This window comes from Manis javanica, chromosome 8 (assembly GCF_040802235.1).
Source record: "Manis javanica isolate MJ-LG chromosome 8, MJ_LKY, whole genome shotgun sequence".
NCBI lineage: Eukaryota > Metazoa > Chordata > Mammalia > Pholidota > Manidae > Manis > Manis javanica.
This window is the reverse complement of record NC_133163.1, coordinates 1,247,538-1,270,990: the sequence shown is the minus strand read 5'-3', so window position 1 is coordinate 1,270,990 and position 23,453 is coordinate 1,247,538. Positions and strand designations below refer to the sequence as shown.

The 23,453-nt window shown below is 66.5% G+C and overlaps 1 protein-coding gene across 5 annotated transcripts; it reads right to left on the bottom strand.

The window, feature by feature from the left end:
- Positions 1-292: 292 nt before the first annotated feature.
- On the bottom strand, positions 293-23,345 carry JAG2 (jagged canonical Notch ligand 2). 5 transcript variants are annotated; one of them, XM_036991727.2, is made up of 26 exons: positions 22,605-23,338; positions 22,069-22,410; positions 15,594-15,651; positions 13,428-13,679; positions 13,068-13,128; positions 9,909-10,039; positions 9,675-9,794; positions 9,371-9,484; positions 9,005-9,118; positions 8,747-8,860; positions 8,614-8,660; positions 8,359-8,529; positions 7,437-7,587; positions 7,178-7,330; positions 6,988-7,101; positions 6,685-6,798; positions 6,495-6,608; positions 6,259-6,375; positions 5,793-5,820; positions 5,619-5,704; positions 4,986-5,099; positions 4,783-4,898; positions 4,106-4,354; positions 3,284-3,415; positions 1,930-2,086; positions 1,049-1,657 (listed from the first exon to the last, which is right to left on the bottom strand). In XM_036991727.2, exons 1-26 carry the CDS (start codon positions 22,989-22,991, stop codon positions 1,191-1,193), a joined length of 4,023 nt encoding a protein of 1,340 aa, XP_036847622.2. In that variant the 5' UTR covers positions 22,992-23,338; the 3' UTR covers positions 1,049-1,190. The 5 variants fall into 5 exon arrangements, with proteins under 5 accessions (XP_036847620.2, XP_036847621.2, XP_036847622.2 ...); XM_036991725.2 differs by having other exon boundaries at positions 293-2,086; XM_036991728.2 differs by lacking the exon at positions 8,747-8,860.
- Positions 23,346-23,453: the final 108 nt, after the last annotated feature.

The following is a 23,453-nucleotide window of genomic DNA, read 5'->3' as shown; positions in this document are numbered from 1 at the left end:
GCTCTTAATTGCTGAGCAACTTTCAGTCACTTACAAAGCTAGTTTTAGCTGTTTTTAGGAGGCGGCAGATGCAAAGCACCTCCTCCCCCATCTCCAGGGAAGCCTCCACCAAGCCCACAGGGCACCAGCGTGCCCCTGGCCCCTGCTGCCCATGGAGCCCTGAGGACATCGGGAGCACCTCACCGCCACCGCCACCTGCAGCCCCCTGCCCCAGCCTCCCTGCCCCCTGACCTCGCCAGCTGAGGCCACGCCCCAGCTCCACTCTAATGACAAAGGAACAGCACAGAAGAACCACAGAGGCCAAAACCTTTAAGTTATTAAACCAAATATACAGAGTGATTCATTTAATATGTACATATTTACAAAAATGCACTTTCACGAGGAGGGGTGGCCGGCCAGCGGTAGGGCCGCAGGCAAATGCTGACAGCTGCTAGGGGGTCTGTGTGAAGGCACTTGTCTCAGGCTTCAGCACTGCCGCCCTCCCGGGCACAGAGCAGGCAGGAAGGGCACTTCTGAAAGCACAAGTGGGGAGACCTCCAGAGCACGGGGGCAGGCGGGGCCGGCGAGTCACCAGGTCTGCCCACAGCCTCAGGCCACGCCAACCACGGCCCCGCAACAACTTCGAGCCCACCGACAGCCACAGGCCACGCCCATCACTAGGGTCCCACCAACAGCTTCAGGACACACCAACAGCCACAGGTCCAATACCAAGGGCCATGCCAAACGGCCACGGGTCCCACCAATGCCACCAGTGGGCCCACTGACAGCCACGGGTCCCACCATCGCCATGGACCTGACCACGGGTCCCACTGGCTCTTTGGCCTGGAGCCACTGAGAACCCCAACTGAGGAATAAAAAGGAAGATTCTGTAAACAGAGCGCCACCTCTGGGGACAAACATCAAGCCGTTCGGGGGCACAGACACCCTTGGATCTCTCCTGCCGCTCGGCAAGTGCGACACACGGGAACATTACAAAAATAGCAACTATCTGAGAATGCTCCATTGTTCTCTGCCTGACAGTCATCAAATAATTTATACAGGATAAAGAAACATAGAAAATAAACATTTGTTTTTGGGTTTTGGTGGGTTTTTTTATACAAAATAAAGAAACTATGCACACAGTCTCAGCCTCCCATGTCTGATGGGTGGGTTGCGCCCAGCACGGGGTCCTGGGTCCCAGCCCGGTGGCCCTACTCCTTGCCCAGGCAGTGCTTGTCGCTGACACTCCTGACAGCACGGTTGTCCACTTTGGGGCCCGAGGCCCAGCGGGCCAGCCTCCCAGGAGGGCAGCCAGGGTCTTTGGTGAATGTGTGTGACAGAAACTTCTCGGCCTCCGGGACGCCTCTCTCCCCACGGCCAGGCTCCTCGTCCTCCTCGTCCTCCCTGTGGCCCGCTGGCCCGGGCAGCGCCTCGCCAGCCCTGCACAGCGGCGGCGTGAAGTCCTTGCACTGGTAGAGTGTGTCCTTGTGGCTGCCGCCCGGCCCGATGGGGTTGCGGATGGCGTTGAGGGGGGCCCACTGGTTGTTGACGCTCTCCTCCCGCGGCAGCCGGCTCCTCTCCCGCTCTTTCCTGCGCTTGCGGGTCCACCACACGCAGACAACCGCACAGGCCAGGCACAGCACACTGAACACGCCGCACAGCACAGGTACCAGCAGACCTGGGGCGGGGCGGGGAGGGGACTGCCAGGCGCACACCCAGTCCCAGGACCTCCTTTGGCTCCTGGCTTGTGGGGAGGGGCCCGGGTGGGGGCTGGGGGCCCGGGCTGGGACCGGGGTGTGTGGATCTGGGACTCCATGCCAGCGGGGCAGCAGGCGTTCTGCTCCGGGGGCCGGGCGGCTACACCCACAGCCCCAGCCCAGCCCCCGGGCAGCGAGTGCCTGAGGGTTCCTGCCTGCTGCTGTGGCCTAGGGGGCCCCTGACGCTGCTCACCTGCGGAGGTGCCACCCACAACGACCGTTTCCACCTTGACCTCAGTGATGGCCAGCAGCAGCGAGCTGTTTCCCCGCTGGGTGATGGCGGCCACGATGGCGTGAGCTGCGCCCTGGATCAGGCTGCCGTCGGGTGGGTCCCGCGAGGGGCTGAAGGACTGCGGCAGAGGACAGTGCTGAGAGGCTGTCTGCCCACGTCCGCGGCCCAAGCCCACGCCCACGGCGGGCACCAGGACGGCGGGCCTGACCAGCGCGCATCCCTGCGGAACACCAACGCTTCCGGCCAGGTCAGGGGCTCCGGGCCGGCTGCAAAGAGGGACACAGGTGGCTGCAGGCGGGGGGCAGGGCTGGCAGACCCCAAGGCTTCCTGCGGCAGCGGGGACACCCCCAACTGGCTGGTTCATGGGGAGGTGGGCACAGCCTGGCTTGCCCTTTCCACTGACTCCCTTGCATCTGGGGCAGGGAAGGCTGTCCAGGGAGGCTTCCAGCCCAGCTGACCACCCCACCCCCAAGGGCACACAAACCCAGCACTGCCCCCAAAGCTGGAGCTACCCCGAGCCCATGCCTCCGCCCGCGCGGCCCTGCCAACCTGGGGAACGGCCCTGCCTCTCCCCTCCTCTCCCTTCACACACTCACCTGACCCTGTTCACACCTGATACCCAACCAAAGGCCGGAGCAGGGCCCTGGGGACACCCTCTCAGCCAGGGCCTAAGTCTGGCCCACACATCCCAGGCGCCCCGCCACCACAGACACTGGGGACACGGCACAGGTGAGGACAAGGATGCGATGCCCACCCACCCTGTGTAGTGAAACAGGCTGAGGCCTCAGCGCCAGGCACACCCAATCCTCGAACGAGCCCCAAGGTCCCAGGTCAGGGTCCCGGGTGAGGGCTGCCGCCCCCCAGGGCCCCAAACCTTGGCCCACAACCTTAGGGGCCTCCTCACTCCCCGTCCCTGCCCTCGAGGGGCCCTCCATTTACACCCACCACTGTCCATCGGGGTCCCTGGCCACGCTTTTCTGGGTGCCGCCTCTGCACCTCAATCCCTACTGTTGCCTAGGGGCCTCCCTCAGCTCCAGGAAACCCCGTCTGGGGCCCCAGACACCAGACCTGAGCAGGAACACGAGCCTAGTCTGGGGTCCCAGCCGCCATCTGCCCACGCTGCCTCTGCGGCCTGCACCCGGCGCTGGCCGGGCGGTGGGAGCACTCCTAAGTCAGCAGGCGCCCCATCTTCCCGAGAGCCTGGGGCCAGCCCAGCCCAGGCCCTCCACCCCCAGCACCTCCCAGAAACACGCACAGGGCAGAATACTGGCCAGGCAGAGCCGGGCGAGGGAGCCACCCTGCCCACCTTACTCACCATGGCCACCTCCACTGCACTGGCCGCCGAGGATGGCCGGTCGCACAGCAGCACGAGCAGGTGGTCCCGAGCCACTGCCCTTGTGGCTGGCAGGGCCCGGATGCCTGAGCAGATGGTGCCCACAGTGGTGCCCTGGGCAGAGGCGGGTGTCGTGTGAGGCCTGGGACTGAGGATTCAAGGCCACCCGTCCCTCGGCTGGCACCACAGGCACGTGTCAGCACACACCTTGTAGCCCACCTCAGGGAAAGGAGTGGGGATATGGGGCCCAGGGGGGACCTGGCTTCCCATATAGTCCCGCCCCCCACGAGGCAGGCTGGGCAGGCCCTGGGGGGTACCAGCCCCTCCCACCCCATCCCTGGTTCCCAGCAGAAGCAGGCCCAAGGCAAGGGTCAGGGCAGGGCCTCATCTGGTTCCTAGCTCCTCCCTCCAGGACACAGAGGTTCAGGCCAGGAGGACACAAGGACAGGGCTGCAGGCTGGCTCCAGCTTCCCCCGGAAGGCCACAATGCCCACAGTGAGCAGGGCCACCTTCAGTCCAGGCCCCCTGGGATGACTGGAGCCCGCCACTCCCTGCCTCCCTGCCACCCTGCCACCCACAGGGCACACAGGGATCTCCAGTCCTGCTCATCTAGCCCCGTGAGGCCGGACGCCAGCAGTGGCCAGGCAACCAACCAGAGCTTCCCTGACCTCACAGAGGCTGAGCCACGGCTGAGGGGCCTGGGCAGCTGCAAGCAGTCAGGCCATCTGAGTGGCCACTCCCAGAAAGGATGGCGGTGTCAGGGCCCTGCTGACAATCGCACAGCCGCCCGCCAGGACCACTCACCTGGGGCACTTGGTCACGGTCGAAGTGCAAGGTGAGGCGCGCACAGTTATTGTCCAGGTAGCTGGAGCCTGGAGAGCAGGGGGTGCTGGGCAGCAGGGGCTCCTCAGAAGCACACTCCCCCAAGGCTGCACATGGAGGCTGCAGGCACTGGCCTGGAGCCTTCTCCCGGCAGTGCTGCCCAGGTGGGCACAGGACACTCAGGGTGTCGGGCCGGCCGGCCAGCAGGCAAGGCTTCTGCCCACACCACACCTAGGCCAGGCATGCACATGGAGGAACAGGTGTGAGTGCATGCAGGTGAGGACCCACAGACACACAGGCACCGTGTCAAGAGCAAAGGTCAGGGTCAGCAAGTCCCAAGGCTGTGCTCTATCCTACCACCCAGGGCTACCAGAGTGAAAGGACCCCCACCAGAGCAGGGCTGACCCCAGAAGGGCAGGGCCCAGGCCAGAGGTTTCAAGAGCCTAAGCAGGGCTCAGCGTCAGCTTCCTCCACTGCATGGAGAAGGGCCTGGTTGTGTCCCAGGGTACCCAGAATGAGTGGTGGGCGTGGCCCACCCTCCCCCAGCACCAGCTCCCCGGCCTCACAGGGTGAGTTTCAGGGTTATGGATGGATGGCAGTGGTCCCTCGCCGGGGACGCCAGGACACCAGCCTCAGGAAAGAACTCCCAGGAACCACACCTTGCTGCAGTCCCGTCGGCCGTCTTCGCAGCGGCAGCTGTTACAGTCCTCTAGCCAGGAGCTCCCGTGAGGGAGGGGCACACCCCGCCACCAGCAGGGCCTCCCGAACACCATCACTGTAGGCGGGCAGGTGCACGTCAGCAGTGGGTGCCAGGCTGGGAGGCCGGGTGCTGCCCCTACCGCCGAGCAGTGCCCCCACCTACCATCTTGGCACCGTAAGCCTGACCGGCCTGGCGGGCAGCTGCAGCGGTAGCCGTCGATCTCATCCACGCATGTGGCCCCATAGGCGCAAGGTGAGGACTGGCACTCGTCAATGTCTGTGAGGAGGTGGCCAGCCTCAGCGGGCAGCCAGGAGGCCAGCACCCATACCAGGGGCCCAGGGCTGCTGGAGGCAGGAGGGGGAGGCCATGCACATCGGAAGAGGGGCCCCGCCAGCTCGGGCTTCGGTTTGCCCTGTGGGGCCGCAGAGCTGGGCCTGCCGCTGCCACTAGCCTGAGGCTTTGATGAGCACCCACTCTCCAGCCTCCTCCATCTTCCTCTGGTAGGGATGGGCAGGGGGCCCTGGGGAAGAAACTTCCCAGCCCAAACAAGGGTGTACCCCCTTACGGAGCAGTCCCCCACTGGTGGGGCAGGGCTGAGCAAAGAGCTACCACCAGCCGACCATCAGACGAGGAGGGAAACAGACTTGGAAAGAGGCAGAAACTACTGTGGCGGCCCCTCCTTCAGGTTACGTGGCTACGGATGGCCCCCAACTCCTGGCACCAGGGATGGGCGGGAAGGAGCTCCCAGGGCGGGACCCCACGGCCCCGCCTGACCAGCTGCCCCAAGCTCCTCACTGATGCGGCAGTCGGGACCCGCAAAGCCAGGGGCGCACTCGCAGCGGAACCAGTTGACACCATCTACGCAGACGCCACCGTTGTAGCTGCAGGGAGGGGGTGGGCATCAGCAGGGCCCTACGGCGGGCCACGCCACCCCGAGCTCAGCCAGCCACCGGGCAGTCACTCACTCACCAGGGCAGGGGGTTGCAGTCGTTGGTGTCTGCGTTTGAGGGGAGAGAGGAAAGTCAGCAGGGGAGCCCCCTGCCCAGCACCCCTCTGCACCAGGCCCGGGGCACCTGCCACACCAGCCTGCCCGGAGGGGCTGGGGGCAGGGGGCGCTCCAGGAGAAGACGGCTGGGCAGTCACAAAGGGACCTAGCCTGGGGTACACCCTCAACTGGTACTGTGGGTGGGGGGAGGGGCACATGAGCGGGAACCTGGGTCGCTGAGTGGGTGGCTGGTAGGAGATCAAGAGGCTGGAACACAAACACACGGGGTGGGCCGGGAGGTAAAGCTGCCAAGTTGGCATGACAGGTCTCAGGGTACACTAGGCTTTGCTGGGCAGGCACGCGCAAGACATAGGGCTAGGGAGACGGGGGGGGGGCAGCAGGCCCCGCTGCGCGGGCCCCAACCCCCCATGCCCCCCCCCACAGGCTCACCATGTGTGCAGGTGCGGCCCTCCCAGCCGTCACGGCAGATGCACGAGAACGAGTCCCCGCTGCCCACACAGGTGCCCCCATTAGCACAGGGGTCGGGCAGGCAGCCGCTGCTGTTGGCTGTACGAAGGGGACAAAGGGGGCCTTTCCACGTGGCACTGGGCACACCCAGGGCCTCCACGCAGCGGGGCCCAGAGCCGGCCGAGAGGGGTGGCGCAGCAGGGGCCGGGTTCGCTCACCCACGTTGCAGGTGCTGCCCTTCCAGCCCGGGGGGCAGGCGCAGCGGAAGGCGTCTCCGCTGTCATAGCAAGTGCCGCCGTTGCTGCAGGTGTAGGCGTCGCACTGGAACTCGCCTGCGGGCACACGGCTGCTCAGTGGGCACCCCCAGAGCTGTGGGCAGCCCCCCACGCCGGGGTGGCAGGCACTCACGTGAGTGGCAGGTCTTGCCCTTCCACCCATCATCACATGCGCAGTAGAAGTCGCTGACCAGGTCGTAGCAGCGGCCGCGGCTGTGGCAGGGATCGGGAAGGCAGTCGTTGGGATCTGGGGGTGAGGACGCCGGTCAGCAGGGGCACGGCGCTCAGGTAGGGCTTCCCAGGGAGAAGGCACTGCGGCTGGGCCCAGGAGAGAGGCACCCGGCAGGCCCAGGCCCACCGCAGCAGCGGGCACCCAGCACAGCTGGCTGCGGGCGCTGGCGTGCCCGGACGGTGCGCGGCCGCGGGGCCCACTCACTGGTGTCGCAGAGCTCGCCCTCCCAGCCGCTGGGGCAGAAGCAGCGGAAGGCGTCCACCTCGTCGATGCACGTGCCCCCGTTGCGGCACGGCTGGCCCACGCAGTCGTCGATGTCTGCGGGAGGAAGAGGTGAGCCGGTCCCCAGCCGGTGGCTGCCGGCCCCCGCCCATGCCCTGCCCACGCCACTCACTCTCGTGGCAGTAGGTGCCCATGAAGCCGCTGTCACAAACGCAGGAGAAGTTCCCCCCAGGCTGGCTGACGCAGCGCCCGTGCGGGCCGCACACTCCGGAGGCGGTGGCGCCCGCCGCGCGGGGCCCGGCATCCAACCCGCAGCTGTCGATCACTGAAGTACACGGGACGGGTCGGCCTGCGGAGGCCCGGCAGGCCCCAGGCGCCGCCCCACTTCCTGCCCCTGCCCCCGCCTGGCCGCCCTGCGGCCCCGCCCCCACCTCTGCAGGCCCCGCCCAGGCACGGCTCCCGGGGCACCGAGCAGTTCTTGCCGCCCATGTGGTCGGGGCAGGCGCAGTAATAGTCGTCTTCCAGGTTGTAGCAGCGGGCGCCGTTTTGGCATGGGCTTGGCTCACATAAGTCGACGTCCACCTGCAGGGCAGGGGACACCCGTGAGGCCCAGCTTCCCCCGTGCTCCCCAAGCCCCCAGCCCCGCTCAGCCTGGATACCGGGCCTCTGCGGCCAGAGCGTGAAGGCCTGCCCACACCAGACTGTCCAGGACCGTCAGCTGGACGGAAACACCTGTGGCTGCCGGACTCCACCCGCTGCCTGTGCCTTCGGGGCAGCCCGCTTCCTCTGCCTCCCCAGGCGGCATCCGGCCTTCACCCCTCCCAGTGGCAGGAAGGCCAGCGCCTGACCGCTACCCAACCACGATGGCGGCTGGGGCCCCATCTGTGCCCCTTCCCAAAAGCACCATCAGCAGGCTCCATGGCCCCAGGCCGGGCCGCGCTGGGCCCACGCATCCCTGCAGCCCACAACTCCCCACTGCAGGGCCAGGGCAGAGGGGAGCCGGGCAGGAGCTGCCCAGACAGCACAACACACCCCTCCTCAGACCCAACCACTACTTGCAGCAGCCTCGCTCTCGGCGCCCCAACCCACTCCAGGGCCCCCCTGTGAGGCTGTCCCCATGCTCCGCCCTCTGGGCCCCGTGACCTCCAGTCCCAGTGGAGGGCAAACAGATAAGACACCTGCCCACCAGGAGGGCTTGCTGGGACCCTGGGGCCTGGTCTAGAACTGACCCAGGATACCGGAGGGCCAAGCCCCTCCGCAGTCCCTCCCGGCCACGTGAGTGGCCTGGGGAATGACAGCGTGCTAGGCAATGGCCAGAGCATCAAGCGCAGGCGGCATGCCCGCAGGGCTCACCTCACACAGTGGCCCCGAGAAGCCCTTGGGACAGTGGCAGCGGAAGCCGGCGACCAGGTCCTCGCAGAGGCCGCTGCGGCAGGGGCTGCTGGCACACTCATCCAGCTCTAGCTCGCAGTGCCGGCCGCCAAAGCCCCGTGGGCACTGGCACTGGTAGCCGTTCACCAGATCCTGGGGCAGGCAGGGCGAGTGAGCCTCCGGCAGCCCCGCAGCCCCTCCCACACGTGCAGGGCAAGGTGGCCGGCCACACCTCACCTTGCAGGTGCCACCGTGCTGACATTGCCCGCGGCAGTCATTGATGTCTGGGGACAGAGGGGCGGGGTCGTGAGCAGAGTCCTGGGTGCCCCGGCCCCGCCCACTTGCCACCTGCCCACCCACCCGTACTGACTGATGTGGCAGTTGGCGCCCTTCCAGCCCGGGATGCAATCACAGTAATAGCCACCAATCAGGTTTTTGCAAGAAAAAGCATTAAGGCACGGCTTCCCTTCACACTCATTGGCGTCTGCAGAGAAGACAAGGGGTGATGGGGCTTGGGGCTCTGGCCCCATTTCCCCCACACCCAGCACCACAGCCCCACAGTGCCAGCAGCAGCCGCCGCATGCAGAGCGCACAGTCCATGCACAGGCACACCCCTCAGGGCCCTCACCCAGCTGGCAGGTGGCCCCCACCCACTGCTGGGGGCAGATGCACTCAAAGCCGTCCACCTGGTCCACGCAGGTGCCCCCTGCTGCACACGGGTTGGAGGCACACTCGTCGATGTCTGCAGAGGGACAGAGGGACTGGCATGGGGTGGTAGGCCATGCAGGCAGGCAGGTCCCCAGGAGAGGTGGGGCCCCTTGGGGACGGGGGGCCACATGCTTGGGTCTTCCTGTTGCTCCTCTGACCCCTGGATCCACAACCGTATGTGCAGACAACCGCACTGCCCCCATCCCCATACTGCCACCCCACCCCCACCCTCAAGACCCCCTCAGAGGCCAGGCAGGAGCACCCCTATGCTCGAGAGGGCACTCACCCAGTGCACAAGTGGGCCCATTCCAGCCAGATGGGCAGTGGCATTCGAATCCGGAGGGCACCTCATGGCATGAGCCCCCATTGGCACATGGGTTGGAGGCACAGGCATGCTCAGCTGCATTGGGGACCAGAGGCAGGGGCGGTGGGCATGGTGGCCCAGGCCCCCTGCCTTTTTCTGAGTGCTTCTCCCCAGGCCCCCAAAGCCCAAAGGCAGGGGGTACCCACTGCACAAGGAGGCTAGAGAGATGGGGCCCAGCCAGGGTCCCCAGGAAGCAGCCTGGAGCCAGTAGCTGGCCCCCACATACCCTGCTCACAGTTCTTGCCCGAGTAGCCGTCAGGGCAGGCGCAGTGGTACTGGTCGGGCTCGGCGTTGATGCATGTGCCCCCATTGGTGCAAGGGTGGTGGCTGCCACAGTAATTCAGGTCTGGGGGCAAGGGCGGGTACTCATGGGGCAGGCCCGCCCCTGTCCCTCACCCCGCACCCCGTCTTCCCAGAGACGGCAGCCCTCAGCGGAGCCACCCGCTCATGCCGCCACTACCTTTGTCGCAGAGCAGGCCGCCCCAATTGGTCTCACAGTTGCACTGCCAGGGCTCCACGCAGCTGCCGTGCACACAGCCAGGGTATGGGACACACTCATCACAGAACCGCCCCTGCCAGCCGTAGCTGCACCTGGGGAGGGCCGAGGGGCGGGCGGCCCGGTGGTGAGGGAGACCCCGGAGCTGTGGCTGCTGCCAGGGTAGCTCGGGGACGCAGATACAGTCACGTGGGCCACCCGCGGGGCTGGCGGCCTCAGCTTTGAACTGGAGCAGGCCCTGGGCCAGGTGGGGGTCACGGGCACTTCCCGGCCACTGGCCTTGGATGGCCAGCCGCAGCTGTCCAGCCACTCCTCCCGGAGCTATTTCGGGACTCACCCCTGAGCAGGGCCCCAAGAGCAGGCGCCAGGGAAGGAAGGCCGTGCCGGGACCCCAGGAATGACAGTGTGAGCTCGGATGCACCAGCTGCTACCAACGCAGGCCAGCAGGGACAACAGGACAGGGCTCGTGGCCCAGCCCCGGCTGCATGGCCCGGGCAGCACGTGACCTCACCTGGAACTCCAGGGCAGTAACTCCTCTCTCCCAACAAAGCCCCATCAAGATGGGGACATCAAGGCCCATCGGCTGCACCAGGCCAGCCCTGTGAGAGGCCAGACTCAGGGCATTTCCTGACCCTCCAGGAAGAGTCAGACACTCCCTGGCAAATGGCCTATAGAGAGGCCTCTTGGCTTCAAGGCCACAATCCCAAGACCTAGCCTTGTCCCAAATGGTGGGCCAGGTGGCTGGGGCAGAAAGGGTGCCCAGGACATCAGTGAAAGTCCATCCCAGGTGTGGCCACTTTCCAAGAGCTTGGAACACAGCCTGACTCAGGGACACTGCCATCAGGGGACAGGGCCCATTTTCCTGCAGCTGACACCCAGCACGTTGCAGGCTACCCTCTGGCCCTGGATGGGACCCCAAGAGCCTCCTTCCTAGAACTCAGAGGTCCTGCAGGACAGGACTGACAGCCAGGCCAAGGTGCCTCCTGGCCAGCACCCACCATGAGAATTTATTTTTGTAAAAGGATGAAGCCCCAGTCCCCTCCTGGACAACCAAGCCCTGCAATCATTCAGAAGGGACCCTGGCTGGCTCAGCAGGCATGGATGGGGACACTGGGGCTGATGAGAAGGGGCTCCACCATCCAGGCCTGTTTGTACAGGGAGGTCGGTGCCAGTGTGGCCACGCACCCCCACCCAGAATCCCTCCGGGTGGTGTGCGAAGACAGTCTCAGGACAGGGTGGTGACATGCCTTGTGTCACTGGCCAGGGAGCTGCATGGGCGAGCTGGGAGCCCAAACCCCATGGTCCCCAGGGTGTGCGCTCAGTTCTGGGTGGGGCAGCCCCCACTAGGCCCCCACCTCCCCAGCTTCCCTGGCCTGTGGCCCCAGAAGCCCAGGGAGGAGGCGGCAGGAAGGCATGGCCATCTCCGTGGTATCCGGTGGGGGGTGTCCTGCTCTGAAACCTGAGCCCTGAGCCGCAGCAGCAGCTGGGCCTCACCCACAGGGATGGGTAGGGATTCACCTATGCTCCCCCGACCCTACAGACCTCTGTCCCAGGGAGCCCTGCCCCTCGTCTTCCTGCACGGCCCACACCAGCAGGGGGAAGGTGGGGAAAAAGACAGGCCCCTCTTCTACCTCCTTCCTACCTCAGCTGCTTGGTTGCCAGCCACCAAGGGCCCCTGGCTCAGCATCAAGGCTGTGCACTGCACAAGGGGCTGGCTCCACTGTGCTAGCTACCCTCGGACCTGTGCCTGCCCAGTCCCCAGGCTCACACCCATCACACAAGTCAGAGTGCACGGCTGCAAGATAAGGTCCTGTCCCATCTGGGCTGACAGGCAGCCCCACAACACCCCTCCCACCCCGCATATGGTTGCTGGGGCTGCCAGCCCCCACCCACCGACCCTGGGCCACCTGCCCCGCCTCCCTGCCCTGCTCACGCCACCTCCAGGCCAAAGCCACCACCGCACAGGCACAGGGTCACCAGACCTCCCTTCCCGGCTCCCACCCCAGCCGGGTGCCAACCTAGTTCTCCTGTCCACACTCAACGGCGTGCGGCCTGGGGAAGTGGCTTCTGTGCTCAGTGTCCCCGTCTAAAAGAGGCCCGTGGATGCAAGCCCACCCCCTGGGGGGTCTTGTGATCAGTGAGGCCAGAGGCTGGGCTGGGCTGGGCATCAGTCTCTTGGGCCCACCACGAACCCAGACCTCCCTGTGTCATCTCCCGAGTCCCCCTTGACTCTTGCAGGCAGCCTCTGCCAGCTTCTCACCCTCTCACACCTTTGCCAGCAGGAGGCTAGCACTGGCTCCCTGACCTCTCCTCTTCTCCATCTGGGGCTTTACACATAGCCTACGTGCCACAGGCCCCGCACGTGTGTCACCAGCCAGGCACCTTGCCATAACCCCCCCACTTCAGCATGTGTCCCGGGGCTGCGCAGACCTCACCCTCCAGCACCATCTACCTTGCTCTACTTGTGCCTGCTCCACCTGAGGCCAAGCGAGAAGGCTTGGGGTCCTTCCTGACCCCCGGCTCCTCCTCTCAGCTCTACGTCAAATCTACCCCAGGATGTCTGCAGGACCCAGCTGCCCCCCACCTCCCCCGGGGCCGTCCCTCACCCTCAGCCCTCCACCCAGCTCTTCACCCAAGCTGCTGCCCTGGTACGTCCATCCCTCTGGCTCTGAACCCCACCGTGGCCCCTCTTCTTTCCCAGGTCCCACCCCATACTTGCTGGCCCTTCTCTCCCTGCCCCTGAGCACAAGCCGCCGTGCCCTCAGGGCCTTCTGGGCCCCTCCTGTGCTTGGGCGTCCCTTAGCCTGTCCCCGGGCAGCTCTCAGCCTCCAGGCTCCCGCCCCGAGCCTGACTGCTCCACAGTTACCTAGAGAGGCCCTGGCCCTTCCCGGTCCCCTTCCACACTGTGCGCATGGGGCTGTCACCATCTGGCACACCCAGATTCAAGGCCAGTGTCTCCCCTGTGCTAATTCTACACTGCACAGGAGCAGGGCCCTATCCCTTGTCCAGCACATGTCCCCAACAGCCATGGAGCGCATCACACACAGGAGGTGCCCGACCAACCTCTGCTGAGGGAGCGCGTGGGCACAGAGGGCACAGGAAGGGCAGGCGGCTAGCACTCACCTGCACTCCCCAGGCACAGCACATCCCCCGTGGAGCAGGTTACATCCCTGTTTACACACGGCTGCAGAAGGGCCAGAGAGAGAGCGCTGCAGCCAACTGCGCGTGGGCCTCCAGCCAAGCCTGCCCACTGCCCCCACGGCCCTCCACATGGTGCCCATGGCCCTCTGCATGGCCCCCCGGTAACCCTGCACAGACCCCGTGGCCCCTCCACATGGTGCCCTGGCACCCCTGCACAGCCCCACCTGGCCCTCCGCACAGCCCCTTGGTACCCTTGTACAACCCCCTGTGGCCCCTCGCACAGCCCCATCGGCCCCTCCGTGTGGCACCCTAGTGCCCCTGCACAGCCCCGGGACTGCTCACCCTCTTTGCACTCCTTGCCCATCCAGCCGTCCATGCAGGCCTTGTTGCCATAGTGATCACAGGCGTAGTGGCCGAAGAAGTCGTTGCGCGGCCGGCAGAACTTGTTGCAGGTGGCGCTGTAGTAGTTCTCATCACAGCGCACGCGGATCTGCAGCTCCAGGTGCGCCACGTGGCCACTGAAGTGCAGACTCTTCCAGCGGTCCTCGGGGTTGATCATGCCCGCGTGCGACACCCGCTCAATCAGCAGTTCCTCTTGGGGAGGCGGCAGAGTCAGCCTGGCCGTGGCCCCACCCTCGGGGAGCGAGCCCAGGCCCAGGACGCCGGGTAGCTCGGCAGCTCGTGCAGCGGGGCAGCGGGTGGAGAAAACCTGCCGTGCCCAGGATGGCGGCCCCACTGGCCAGGCCGCTGCAAGAGCACAGGGCTGAGAGGCCTTCTACTCCCCACCCAAATGCCAGGGGCCAGGCGGGGCTGCGCCGGGGGGGCTGGGGTGCCCCCGTGAGGAGCTCCCAGGGGTGGCTTAGCTGCTGCAGGGTTGTGAGCCCTACATCCCCCACCTGCCCCTCCCAGCAGACAGCCCTGTTCCTACACCAGTGCCCCCCACAGAACCGTGCGTGCCCCTCACCCGCACCTCTCCCCCCCAGGGGGTCGCTCCCAGCAACTTGCACAGCCTCCCTACCTCCCTGTCATAGAACAAGCCTTCTCTCAGAAAAGTACTGACTGCATGGCACCTTGCTATGCTGATGGACAATGACTGTACTGGGGTGTGTGGTGGGGACTTGAGAATGGGGGGAATCTAGTACCCACAATGTTGCTCACGTGATTGTATGTTAATGATACCAAAAAAAAAATTAGCATAAAATAAAAAAACAAAAAAACAAAACCTCTCAACCCCCTGGAGACATGCACCAATCCAGAGATTCAACAGCCGGCCGTCACTGCCAGCGGGAACACTGCACGGTGGGGAGCGCCCTGAGCGGGCAGTCACGGGCCCCCGGTCGGTGGGGCCTTGCCCTGTGCTTCCGCACCGACCCAGGGTTTCCCACAATAAAAGGCTTTCCCACACACCCTGCCTGTCCTCTGTACGAGCAGCAGCCTGGGGACTACGCCCTGCTGGTCTCTCCTAGCAAGGCCTCGCACCCCATGTCCCCCCAGGCCCATCCTTGTCCAGGTGCCTGACTGACCCTTCGCATTGCCACCCTCATCCCAAAACACCCCCATCCGGGGCAACCCAAGCCCATGCCCACCCCATCCCCACTGACCGCCACTCCCAGCCCAGCCAGTCTCCCCAACAGGGTCACTAGTGAGAATCAGAACTTGGCCTGACTCGGCAGTCAAATGTCCATGTGGCATCACCCTTGAATCAACCTGTCCGTCCTGCTGACCCCTCACCATCCGTGAGGAGACCCTACTCTCTCACTACGTCCTGCCCATCGGCAAACCCCATGCCCCTACCTCCAGGCAGCCCCTGGTCCGAGCGCTCCTGACCGCCCCCTGGTTCATACTGCTTTCCATCCTGGCCACACAGCAGCCTGAGCAGTCCCACATCTAAGAAGCCAGTGTCCTCACGGTGGCCCACAAGGCCTGCATGAGCTGACCCTGGCCGCCTTGACCTTGTGAACTGCATGACCCTCAGGCCCCATCCTACTCCCTAACTTGTTGGCTTCCTCCTACCTCAGGGCCTTTGCACATGCTGTGTCTGCTGCCTGCAATGCTCTCCCCACTGGCTCCCTGAAGACCTGTCTGCCCTACTGCCATAGGGCCCCACAGACACCCCCATGCTTGTGGCTAGCCAGCAGGTGAGCCTTGGGGAGATGGTCACGGAACCCCACACTCCAGGACAGATGGGCAGAGAAAGAGCCACAAAGCCAGAGAGCCTCTTGGGGGTGCCCTGCTCCACTCTGCCACTGACACAGCCCCTGAAGAATGTGCCCATTGGAAGAACCACACAAAAGAGGCTGAGACGGAGAGGACACACATGCACAGCTCTGCAAATTACAAACATGGCAGAGCTTCCTGGCAGCCAGGGCAAAGAGGGAACAGCACACAGACCCTCAGGATAGAAGCAGCTTTCCCGGCCACATGCATGCCTGTGGCTGAGGAGTCTGCAGGTCAGCAGTGGGCCCAACCCGGCCCCTGGCCCCCGGCCCCCAGCCCAGGCTGACTTACCATCTGGGGTGGAGCTGTTGTCCCAGTCCCAGGCCTCCACGATGAGGGTGAAGGAGCGCTGTGGACATGGGAGGGGCCGGTCAGGTGTGCAGGCCCCACCCACTACAGCCAGCCTGCCCTGCCCCAGCCCTGGCTGAGGCCACACCTCCTCAGCAGACCCCAAAATGACCCACTCAGGAGAGAGAGGCTGCCCCCACAGTCAAAAGTCTCCCAGCCCCACCAGCTCCGCTCAGCACAGGGAGAAGAGTGGCCCAGGCAGAGGGTCCGTGCAGCTGGGTGGCCATGGGGGGTCCCCCGGGACCAGGGAGTGCCCAGTGGGAGTGGCCCTTGGTGCCTCACTGGGGCCGGACCCACGGCAACGAGCATGAGGTCCGCCTGAGGGACACGGTCGCCACCCCTGGGCCCTCCATCAGGCCCCACCAGGGCCTGACAGGCCAAGCCCAGGCGCTACCCCTGGACACGGCCAGTGTGCAGTACACAACACACGAGCCTCGTCCTGAGGACAGGGATGGGGCAGGAGGGGCCCTTGCCACAGATGGGGAAACAGAGGCTGTTTTCAGACTGCCATAAAACCAAGGCTTCCCCCTCCAAAGGCCGAGGACCCCCACCCTGGGCCATCCCACCACCCTGAGGCCTCGTGCTGGGGTCCCCTCCTCACCCCACCCCATGCCTCCAACCATCTTTCCTCTTCCAGCCCCTCTACCAAGACAGCCTCGGGTCCCAGGGCCTGCCCACCTTCAGCTTCCTGAGCCTCACCTGCACTGCTGCCCCTGCTCTCAGCCCCAGGCCAGCACCCCTGCCGCCCAGACCTGCCAGGATGACCCACAAGACCTCATTCCCATACAGGGGCACAGCTGGAGTGGGGGAGCCAGCCCCACCCCTCTAGAACTCCCTGCCTGCGGAGGCTGCCACCCAGCTCTCAGCCCCACCTCTTGAGTCCTGAACCCGTTTGCCTGCATCAGCCTTGTCCCCTGCCAGGCCAGCAGCCCGTGCCCAGGCTGCCCATCTCCTCCAAGGGCACCTGCAGCCACTGGGGCCCCTGCATGCCTACACACAGGGGCCCCTATGACCCCAGGCCCAGCTGCATCTCCCCGCCACGCAGAGCTCTCCCCGGGCTCCTGTGGCTCCTGTCCTCCACATGCCCGCCCACCCTGCTCTGAGCCTGACAGGCAGCTCCGTCCCACTGCCTACAGTACCACCCGCAGGCCAGCCATGTCCTTGCCACTACTGGTGATATGGCTCCTTCCCAAGCATCGCCTGCACATGCACTCGGCCATCCCTTCCAGCAGGCACCCGGCATGCCTCTCCTGCTGGTGACCACCACTTGGCCTTGGTGGAACGAGTCAGTGGGACTCTGGGGCAGGGTGCTGTTCTAGAAGGGGGCAGGCAGGCCCTGGACAGGGAGATGCTGGGACTGAGGCTGCCCAGCAAGGCAGGAAGCACCCTGAGCGGGACCCAGCAACCCAAAGGGACGGAAGAGCAGGGACGCGGGAACAGAGGTGCTGGTCTCAGATTGCACAGGGCCACAGACTCCAGGCTGACTCTGGCACCGGTGCTCAGCAAAGAGGCTGCTGGGGCTCGGCGGGGCTCGAGACCACCGGGGCGTCGGCAGTGGCTCCCGGTGCCGGAGGAGACAGGCTTTGAGGGCAGGCACACACAGGAATTGGGGGCTGACAGGGGGCTGAGCACAAGAGGGCAGGGCCAGGGCTGGCCTACAACCAGCACTGCAGTCCAAGGCCCCCAGCAGGCCAGGCGCCCACCGCCCCACAGGACCCACCTCCCCACACCTGGCTCCGTTTGGGTGATCAGGGAGCTCCTCTCCCGGCTCCCAGGAAACCTCACGCCAGCCAGTCAGGTAGGGTTACTGCCACCTTCGCCAGAGCCCACGGCTCCAGTTACGGGCTCCCACAGGGACATGTGCCCGCCCGCCCACCTGCAAGGGCCCCACCGCTCGCCAGCTGGGCTCCCTGTACCTGGAGGACAGGATGTCATCCAGAAAGAACCTGAGCTGGCGGGCGGGGCAGCATCCACACCTCCCCCAGAGCTGGGCCCCCAGCCTCCTCCCCTCCCCCGGGCTGGCCTTCAGGACTGTGTCCCCTCATCAGGGGGCGACCTCTCACCCCTGTGCTTCCTGCCTTGTGTGCCATACGCCAAGACAGGATGTCCCACTCCAAACCCCAACAGGCTTGGGCTGGGGCTTCAGAGGGCACCCTGTCATCCCAGGGGTGGGCAAGGACCGTGAGGGGTGGGTTCCCCAGCAAGCAGGCAGAGGAACCCTGGTTCGTCCTCCCCAGCTGGGCCGCCCGCCTGCCCAGCCTTAGTCTCTGAAGGCTGAACCACACCTCTTCTCAAACACCTGTGCTGACCCACCTGTGCTGCACAGGCAGACCCACAGCCTAACTACCCCCTGCCTCCTCCCTGGCCAAACCCCAACACCAAGTCCGAACCCTTCATCTGACCCCTGGGCAGGGGCACAGGTCAGCAGCCCAGAGACCTAGAAGTGACACAGGAGACGTGGGACCGACCTACCACACCTCACAGCCCAGGGCACCTCACGGCTCAGAGCACCCCAGGCCAGGCAGGCACAGTCCCCCAGACCACAGCCCAGGGCCATGGCTCCAGCCTGGTTCCTTTTCCGCAGCATCCCACATGCCAGCACCAAAGCTCTAAGACAGATCTATTTCCTGAAACCTGAGCCCTGAAGAGGCCCTGGCCCCCACTGCCTTGTCATCCAGGAGACGTGGAGGGGCCGCCGCCCCCAGGCACAGGACTTCAGAACAGTGGCGGGAGGACAGACCGCAGGTCCGCCCATGCAGACCTCAGAGGCCCACACTCTGCACCGGCGACCAGCCAGGACTGGGTGCAACCCCCTGCCCCTCCCCACCAAGCACAGGGACCCTGGCTCGGGCTCAGGCACTAGAGGCGCTTGTCACCTCAGGTCAGGCCCCCGGCCGACCTCCCCCAACCCCGCAGCCTGCCCCAGCCCTGCCCAGAGGCCAGGGAGCAGCCTTAGGCCAAGAGCCGCTCCTGCCGTCCAGCCACCCCTTCCTGGCACTTCAGCCTTTCTCCCTGGCCCGCCCCCCTGGGACTCAGGGACAAAGCCCTTGGCCTGCTTCCAAACCCTCCACTGACTGGTGCCGCCCTCCCAAGGTCCCCACCCTGCTGCCCCTGTACCAAAGTCTCTAACAAGACCCCCGACACATCCAGGGGACTGGGCACAAAATGGGGCACAGCCTGCCAAGCCCCATTCAAGCAGGACTCCTGGCCACCTCTGGAAGGTGTGGGAAGGACACAGCTCCAGGAATGGGACAGGGTAGGTAGGGGTCAGGGCCCCTGGGTGGGGGTGGCACGGAGCCCAGGGAGGGTGGGCCTCCCACCATCAAGGGCAGCTCAGGTGCCCTGGCGCAGACCCCAGCCTGGTCCGCCTTGGGCCGGGGACTCTCATGGCTAAGCCCCCATGGGAGCTGGATGTGGTAGCACCAGGCCTGGTGCTGACATACTGCCAGACCCCCTTTGGGTACCCAGGTCCCTGTCTATACAGACCCTGTGAGCACACCACAGCCCCCAGGAACTCCATCCTTCTGCGGGGCACCAGTCGGGGAGACAGGAGACTAGACAGGCTGGGACCCAAGCTGGGGACTTCCGCACGCCTGAGCCCTGCAGCCCTGTGCCCCGCTGGGGCCACGCCAGCACACCACTGGGCAGGAAAGCCAAGCCCCGGAACCTGCTGTGGCCAGGATCTCAGGTTGGCTGTGCTGTCGGAAACAGGGTCGGCCCCGGGCACACCTCCAGCACGTGCGTGCATACGCTGTACACAGTAGCCACCCCCCAAATCCACAGGGCACACGCCAGGGGAGATTTCAGCTTGTAGGCAGGGTCCTGGGGTTCTAGCCACCAGAATGTGGGCTGGGTGGCAAGGCAGGGGCCTCCTGCCGGCCCCTCACTCAAGACGGGGCCTTGGCTGCCACACTGCCTCCACCAACCAGCCCCGGAGCCCACCACCTACCAGGCCCCTCCCAACCCTCCAATGCCCACCAGCCACACCGAGTATGTGCACAAGCATACACACGACCCACTGTGACTTCCATCCCAGCAGCTAAGCCAGGCACTGGGGCCAATAGCGTGTTAATGACTTGCTGGGGGGCCAGCAGGAAACAGTGGAGCATCTGTGGGGTGGAGTGGAGAGGCGACGACCCTCACACCCAGGCGGCCACCTGACAGGTATCCCATATCCAACCTTCCCATATCCATGAATCTGGGCCTGCCACTGACCTAGAACCAGAGGGCACAGAGACCCCAGTCTGTGGGACCAGGTCAGGGTGCAGAGGGCCACCCAACCACGCCTGGGGTACCAGCAGTGGCCTGGGGACTGGTTCAAGGCTGGCCAAGGCTTACTAGAAGGGGTAAAGGAGCACGGGCCAACTAGTTCCCAATCCCTTCTGCAGGGTCCCAGGGCTGGGAGCAGGACTGTGGCTGCGCGCACCCTCCCACAGGAACCAGCTCTTCTACCTGGGCACCTTCAAGCCTTCCTCACACCTCCTCCTCCAGGAAGCCCAAGAGCACCTGCCCCACCCCTCGACTGAGGCTCAAACTCCATTCCAGGCACGCTCCAGCTCAGCGGACGAAGCTGGGCTTGCAGCAGACCCAGGCAGTGTGGCCGCGGGCTGCTGCCGGCTGAGCGGAAATGCCAGGGCCCTGGCATCACCAACACTGGCTACACGCCTGCCAGCTGGGATGCACTGCCGGCAGGGAGGGGAGCAGCCACCCCACAGCCCTACCCCACCTGGGGGACAGCCACCTAGCCCCTCCTGTGGCATCTGAGGCAACTAGCTGGGAGTAGATGAGCCAGCCCGGAGACCTGGTGCCTGGACCCCAGGGCTCCCAAGGGCAGCACGGGCCTGCCACTTGGCCCACGGCTGGCTGGATGCTGGGGCTGAGAGCCACAGGAGACGTGCACTGGCCCACCACGTTCCTCCAGGGCCTCCCTGCCCCCACGCCCACTGCTGCCAACTCAAGAGAACACACATCCTCAGGTAGCGAATTCAGAGCCGTGCTGGCTCGTGCCCAAGTGCAGATGACAGGCTGCGGGCCCTGCTCAGACCTGCCGCTGTGCTGCTGTGGGGGCGAGGAGGCTGGGCTGACCGCAGCCGCCCCAGGCTCTCCCATGCCTGCCCCTGCCTTTCCCATCCCGGGGACACTCTCTCGACCCAAGGCCCAGCAGTCAAGGGAGACCCCAGGGACTAGCCAAACACACAGGCGCAGGCTGTGGCCAGAGGGGACAGTGGCCAGAGAGCCGGAGTCAGACTCCTTACAGGGGTGGAAGCTCACGAGAGAGTGAGGATGCGATAGCAGGCAGGCAAGACCACCTTGTCTACGACGCTTAGAAGACGCCAACACAGGGCTCAGAACCCCACGGAGTAAACCCTACTGGCCACACTCTGGCTAGCCTGACCTCAGCCCCCAGTCTCTTTCAAGACCAGGGAGCCAGGTAGACACACTCCTGATGCCTCTCTCTGGCTGGTACAGCCAACAGCCCTCCATCCAAATATTGGGCCCTCGGTCACACCCTGACATGCTGCTCCAGCCCCTCTATGGCCCCCCAGAGCTGTCCCTGGCAGATTCCTGCACACCGGAGTCCCCCTCACCAGGTCCTCTCATTCCTGCCCCAGCCAGTTCTAATCCTGCAGCTTGGAGACTGGAGTGCGCATGTAGCACCAGGCCCTGCCTCAAAAAGCCAGCCACACCAGGCACCAGGAGGCCCCCCTGCTGCCCGCTCTGCAGAGCCGGGTACAGACACACCAGCCATGCACAGGGCAGCCCACGGGCATGGCCACACCGCTCCCCAAGCCCAGGCCCGAGCCTCCTCCCCAAAAAGAACAAACGGACAGTAGGAAAAAAGGGTCCTGGCACCAGGGCCTGTCACTCTTCCTCAGGGGTCCTGGGCCAGCAGCACAGGGTGCTGCCAAGACACACGCATTAGGTAGGCCCCATCGGGCCTAGGTCCCCCGGCGCCGGCCGAGGTGCCCCCACCCCCACCCCTGGGCAACCAGAAAACAGAAGGGCGGGCGCAGGCTGGCTGCGGGCCCGGGGCGGCTCCGCCAGGACCTGCCCCAGACCGGCCCCAGCACGCGCGGCGCACATGCCTCCGCGGCCTGCCCGAGCCCGGGGCGCCTCGCCGCGCCTCCCCCCATACAGACACGCGCAAGGCGACGCAGCACACGCCGCGGCCGCCCCGCCCCGCGCCTGCCGCGACCCCCGCGCGCCCACGTGGCCGGGCGCGGACAGCGACCCACGGAGCACGCGCCCTACCCCGCCCTCCGCGAGCCGCCCCCTGCCGGCCCCGCCCCGTCCTGGTGCGCGCGACCCGCACGCACGCCCCGGGCCGCAGGTGCTGGAGGGGCGGCGGGTGGGGCGGCGGCCGCGCCCCGGGGGAGGGGAAAGACGGGGCGCAGCGGGTGGGGAAGAGTGCACGTACCGGCCAGGCGAACTGGAAGGGTATGACGACGAGACCCGGGTCCTGGTAGCCACCAGCACGGGCTCGCGCCCGGGCCCGGTCGCCCGCCGGGGGCAGGTAGAAGGAGTTGCCGCCCAGCACGGGCGTGGCGCCGTGGCCGTAGCTGCAGGGCCCCGTGGGCGTCACCTTGGCCTGGTACTCCTTGAGGCACACGCGCACGTACGTGTCGCACTCGTCGTGGCCGCAGCCCCCCGCGCGCGTCGTCCGGCCGTCGCCGTCACAGCAGGCGCCGCTCAGCAGCTCCCCGTTCGCGTTCCGCAGCGCGCTCAGCTGCAGCTCGAAATAGCCCATGGGCCATGCCGCCTAAAAATAAGGCAGGAGGAGAGCACGCGCAGGCACGGGCTGGGGTCGGGGGTCGGGGGCCGGGACCGCCCCGCCCCCATCCAGCCCCGGCGCGGCGCGCAGCCTCGAGGGCTCCGGACGGCGGCGCCCGTAGGCGGTGCCGCGGCCCCGAGGGGCGGCCCGGTGCTCCCCGTCTGCGCCCCGACCCCGCTCACCTGCACGCAGAGCGCCAGAAGCAGCAGCAGCAGCCGCCGGGGCAGGCGCCCCCGGGCCCGGGCCCGCATCGCCGCCCTAACGCCTGCCGCCGGGCCCGCGCCCCGGCCTCCCAGAGCCCGCCCGCCCGCGCTCCGAGCGGCGGCGGCTGCGGCTGGGGTGGGGCGGCGATGCGGGCCCGGGCGCAGGCCGGGGCGGCGGGCGCGCAGGGGCGGCGGCGGCGGCTCGGACTCGCAGGCGGCCGCGCTCGGTTCTGGCTCCCTGCCTCCCTCCCTCCCTGCCGGCGGCGGCGGCGGCGGCGGCGGGTCCTGGCCTCGGCTCTGTGCGCCCGCGCTCCCGGCGCCCGCAGCCAACAAGTTCGGGACGAGACTGACAGCTCGCTCGCCCATTCGTCACCCGCGCACCTGCATATGCATGAGAGGGCGGGGCCGAGCTGCGGGGTGGGGCTGGGGGGGGGCCGGGGGCGTCCGGCTTTAAAGGCGGCGGAGGGCGCTCTTGCCCGCGCCCGGCCCGGCGCGCGCTTCCCCAGACACCCGGGCGGTGGGCGCTGCGCTCATGCCTTGGTCAAGCCCGGCTGGCTGGGACCGGCGCCGCCAAGCGGCCTCCCGTCGCCCGAGCCCCGCCGGGTGTCAGAAGCCAGGGGGTGGGGCGCCCCTGAGGTCACCACCGAGGTCCCCTCCCATCAGTGCGCCGCCGCCGCGCTCCTCGCGGTCCCAGAGGAGATGCTGCCTCCTGCACAATTCAGGGCTCAGCCCCCGAGGCGGGGCGGGCGGGGCCTAGGACCCTTCCTCGGGAAGGTCCCCGTCCGCGCCACTCCCACAGCCTGCACGCCGGCCGTAGGGGGCGCTGCT

Bases quoted from the DNA above. Each gene is read 5' to 3' on its own strand.
- JAG2 (XM_036991725.2), bottom strand. From the start codon at position 22,991: ATGGGCGAGCGAGCTGTCAGTCTCGTCCCGAACTTGTTGGCTGCGGGC. The intron at 10,040-13,067 runs GTGAGTGCTAGC...GGCCCTCCCCAG, and splicing joins GCTGTGCCTGGGGAGTGCAG to GTGCAGCTACGGCTGGCAGG. The intron at 4,899-4,985 runs GTAGGTGGGGGC...GCCCGCCTACAG, and splicing joins AGGCTTACGGTGCCAAGATG to TGATGGTGTTCGGGAGGCCC.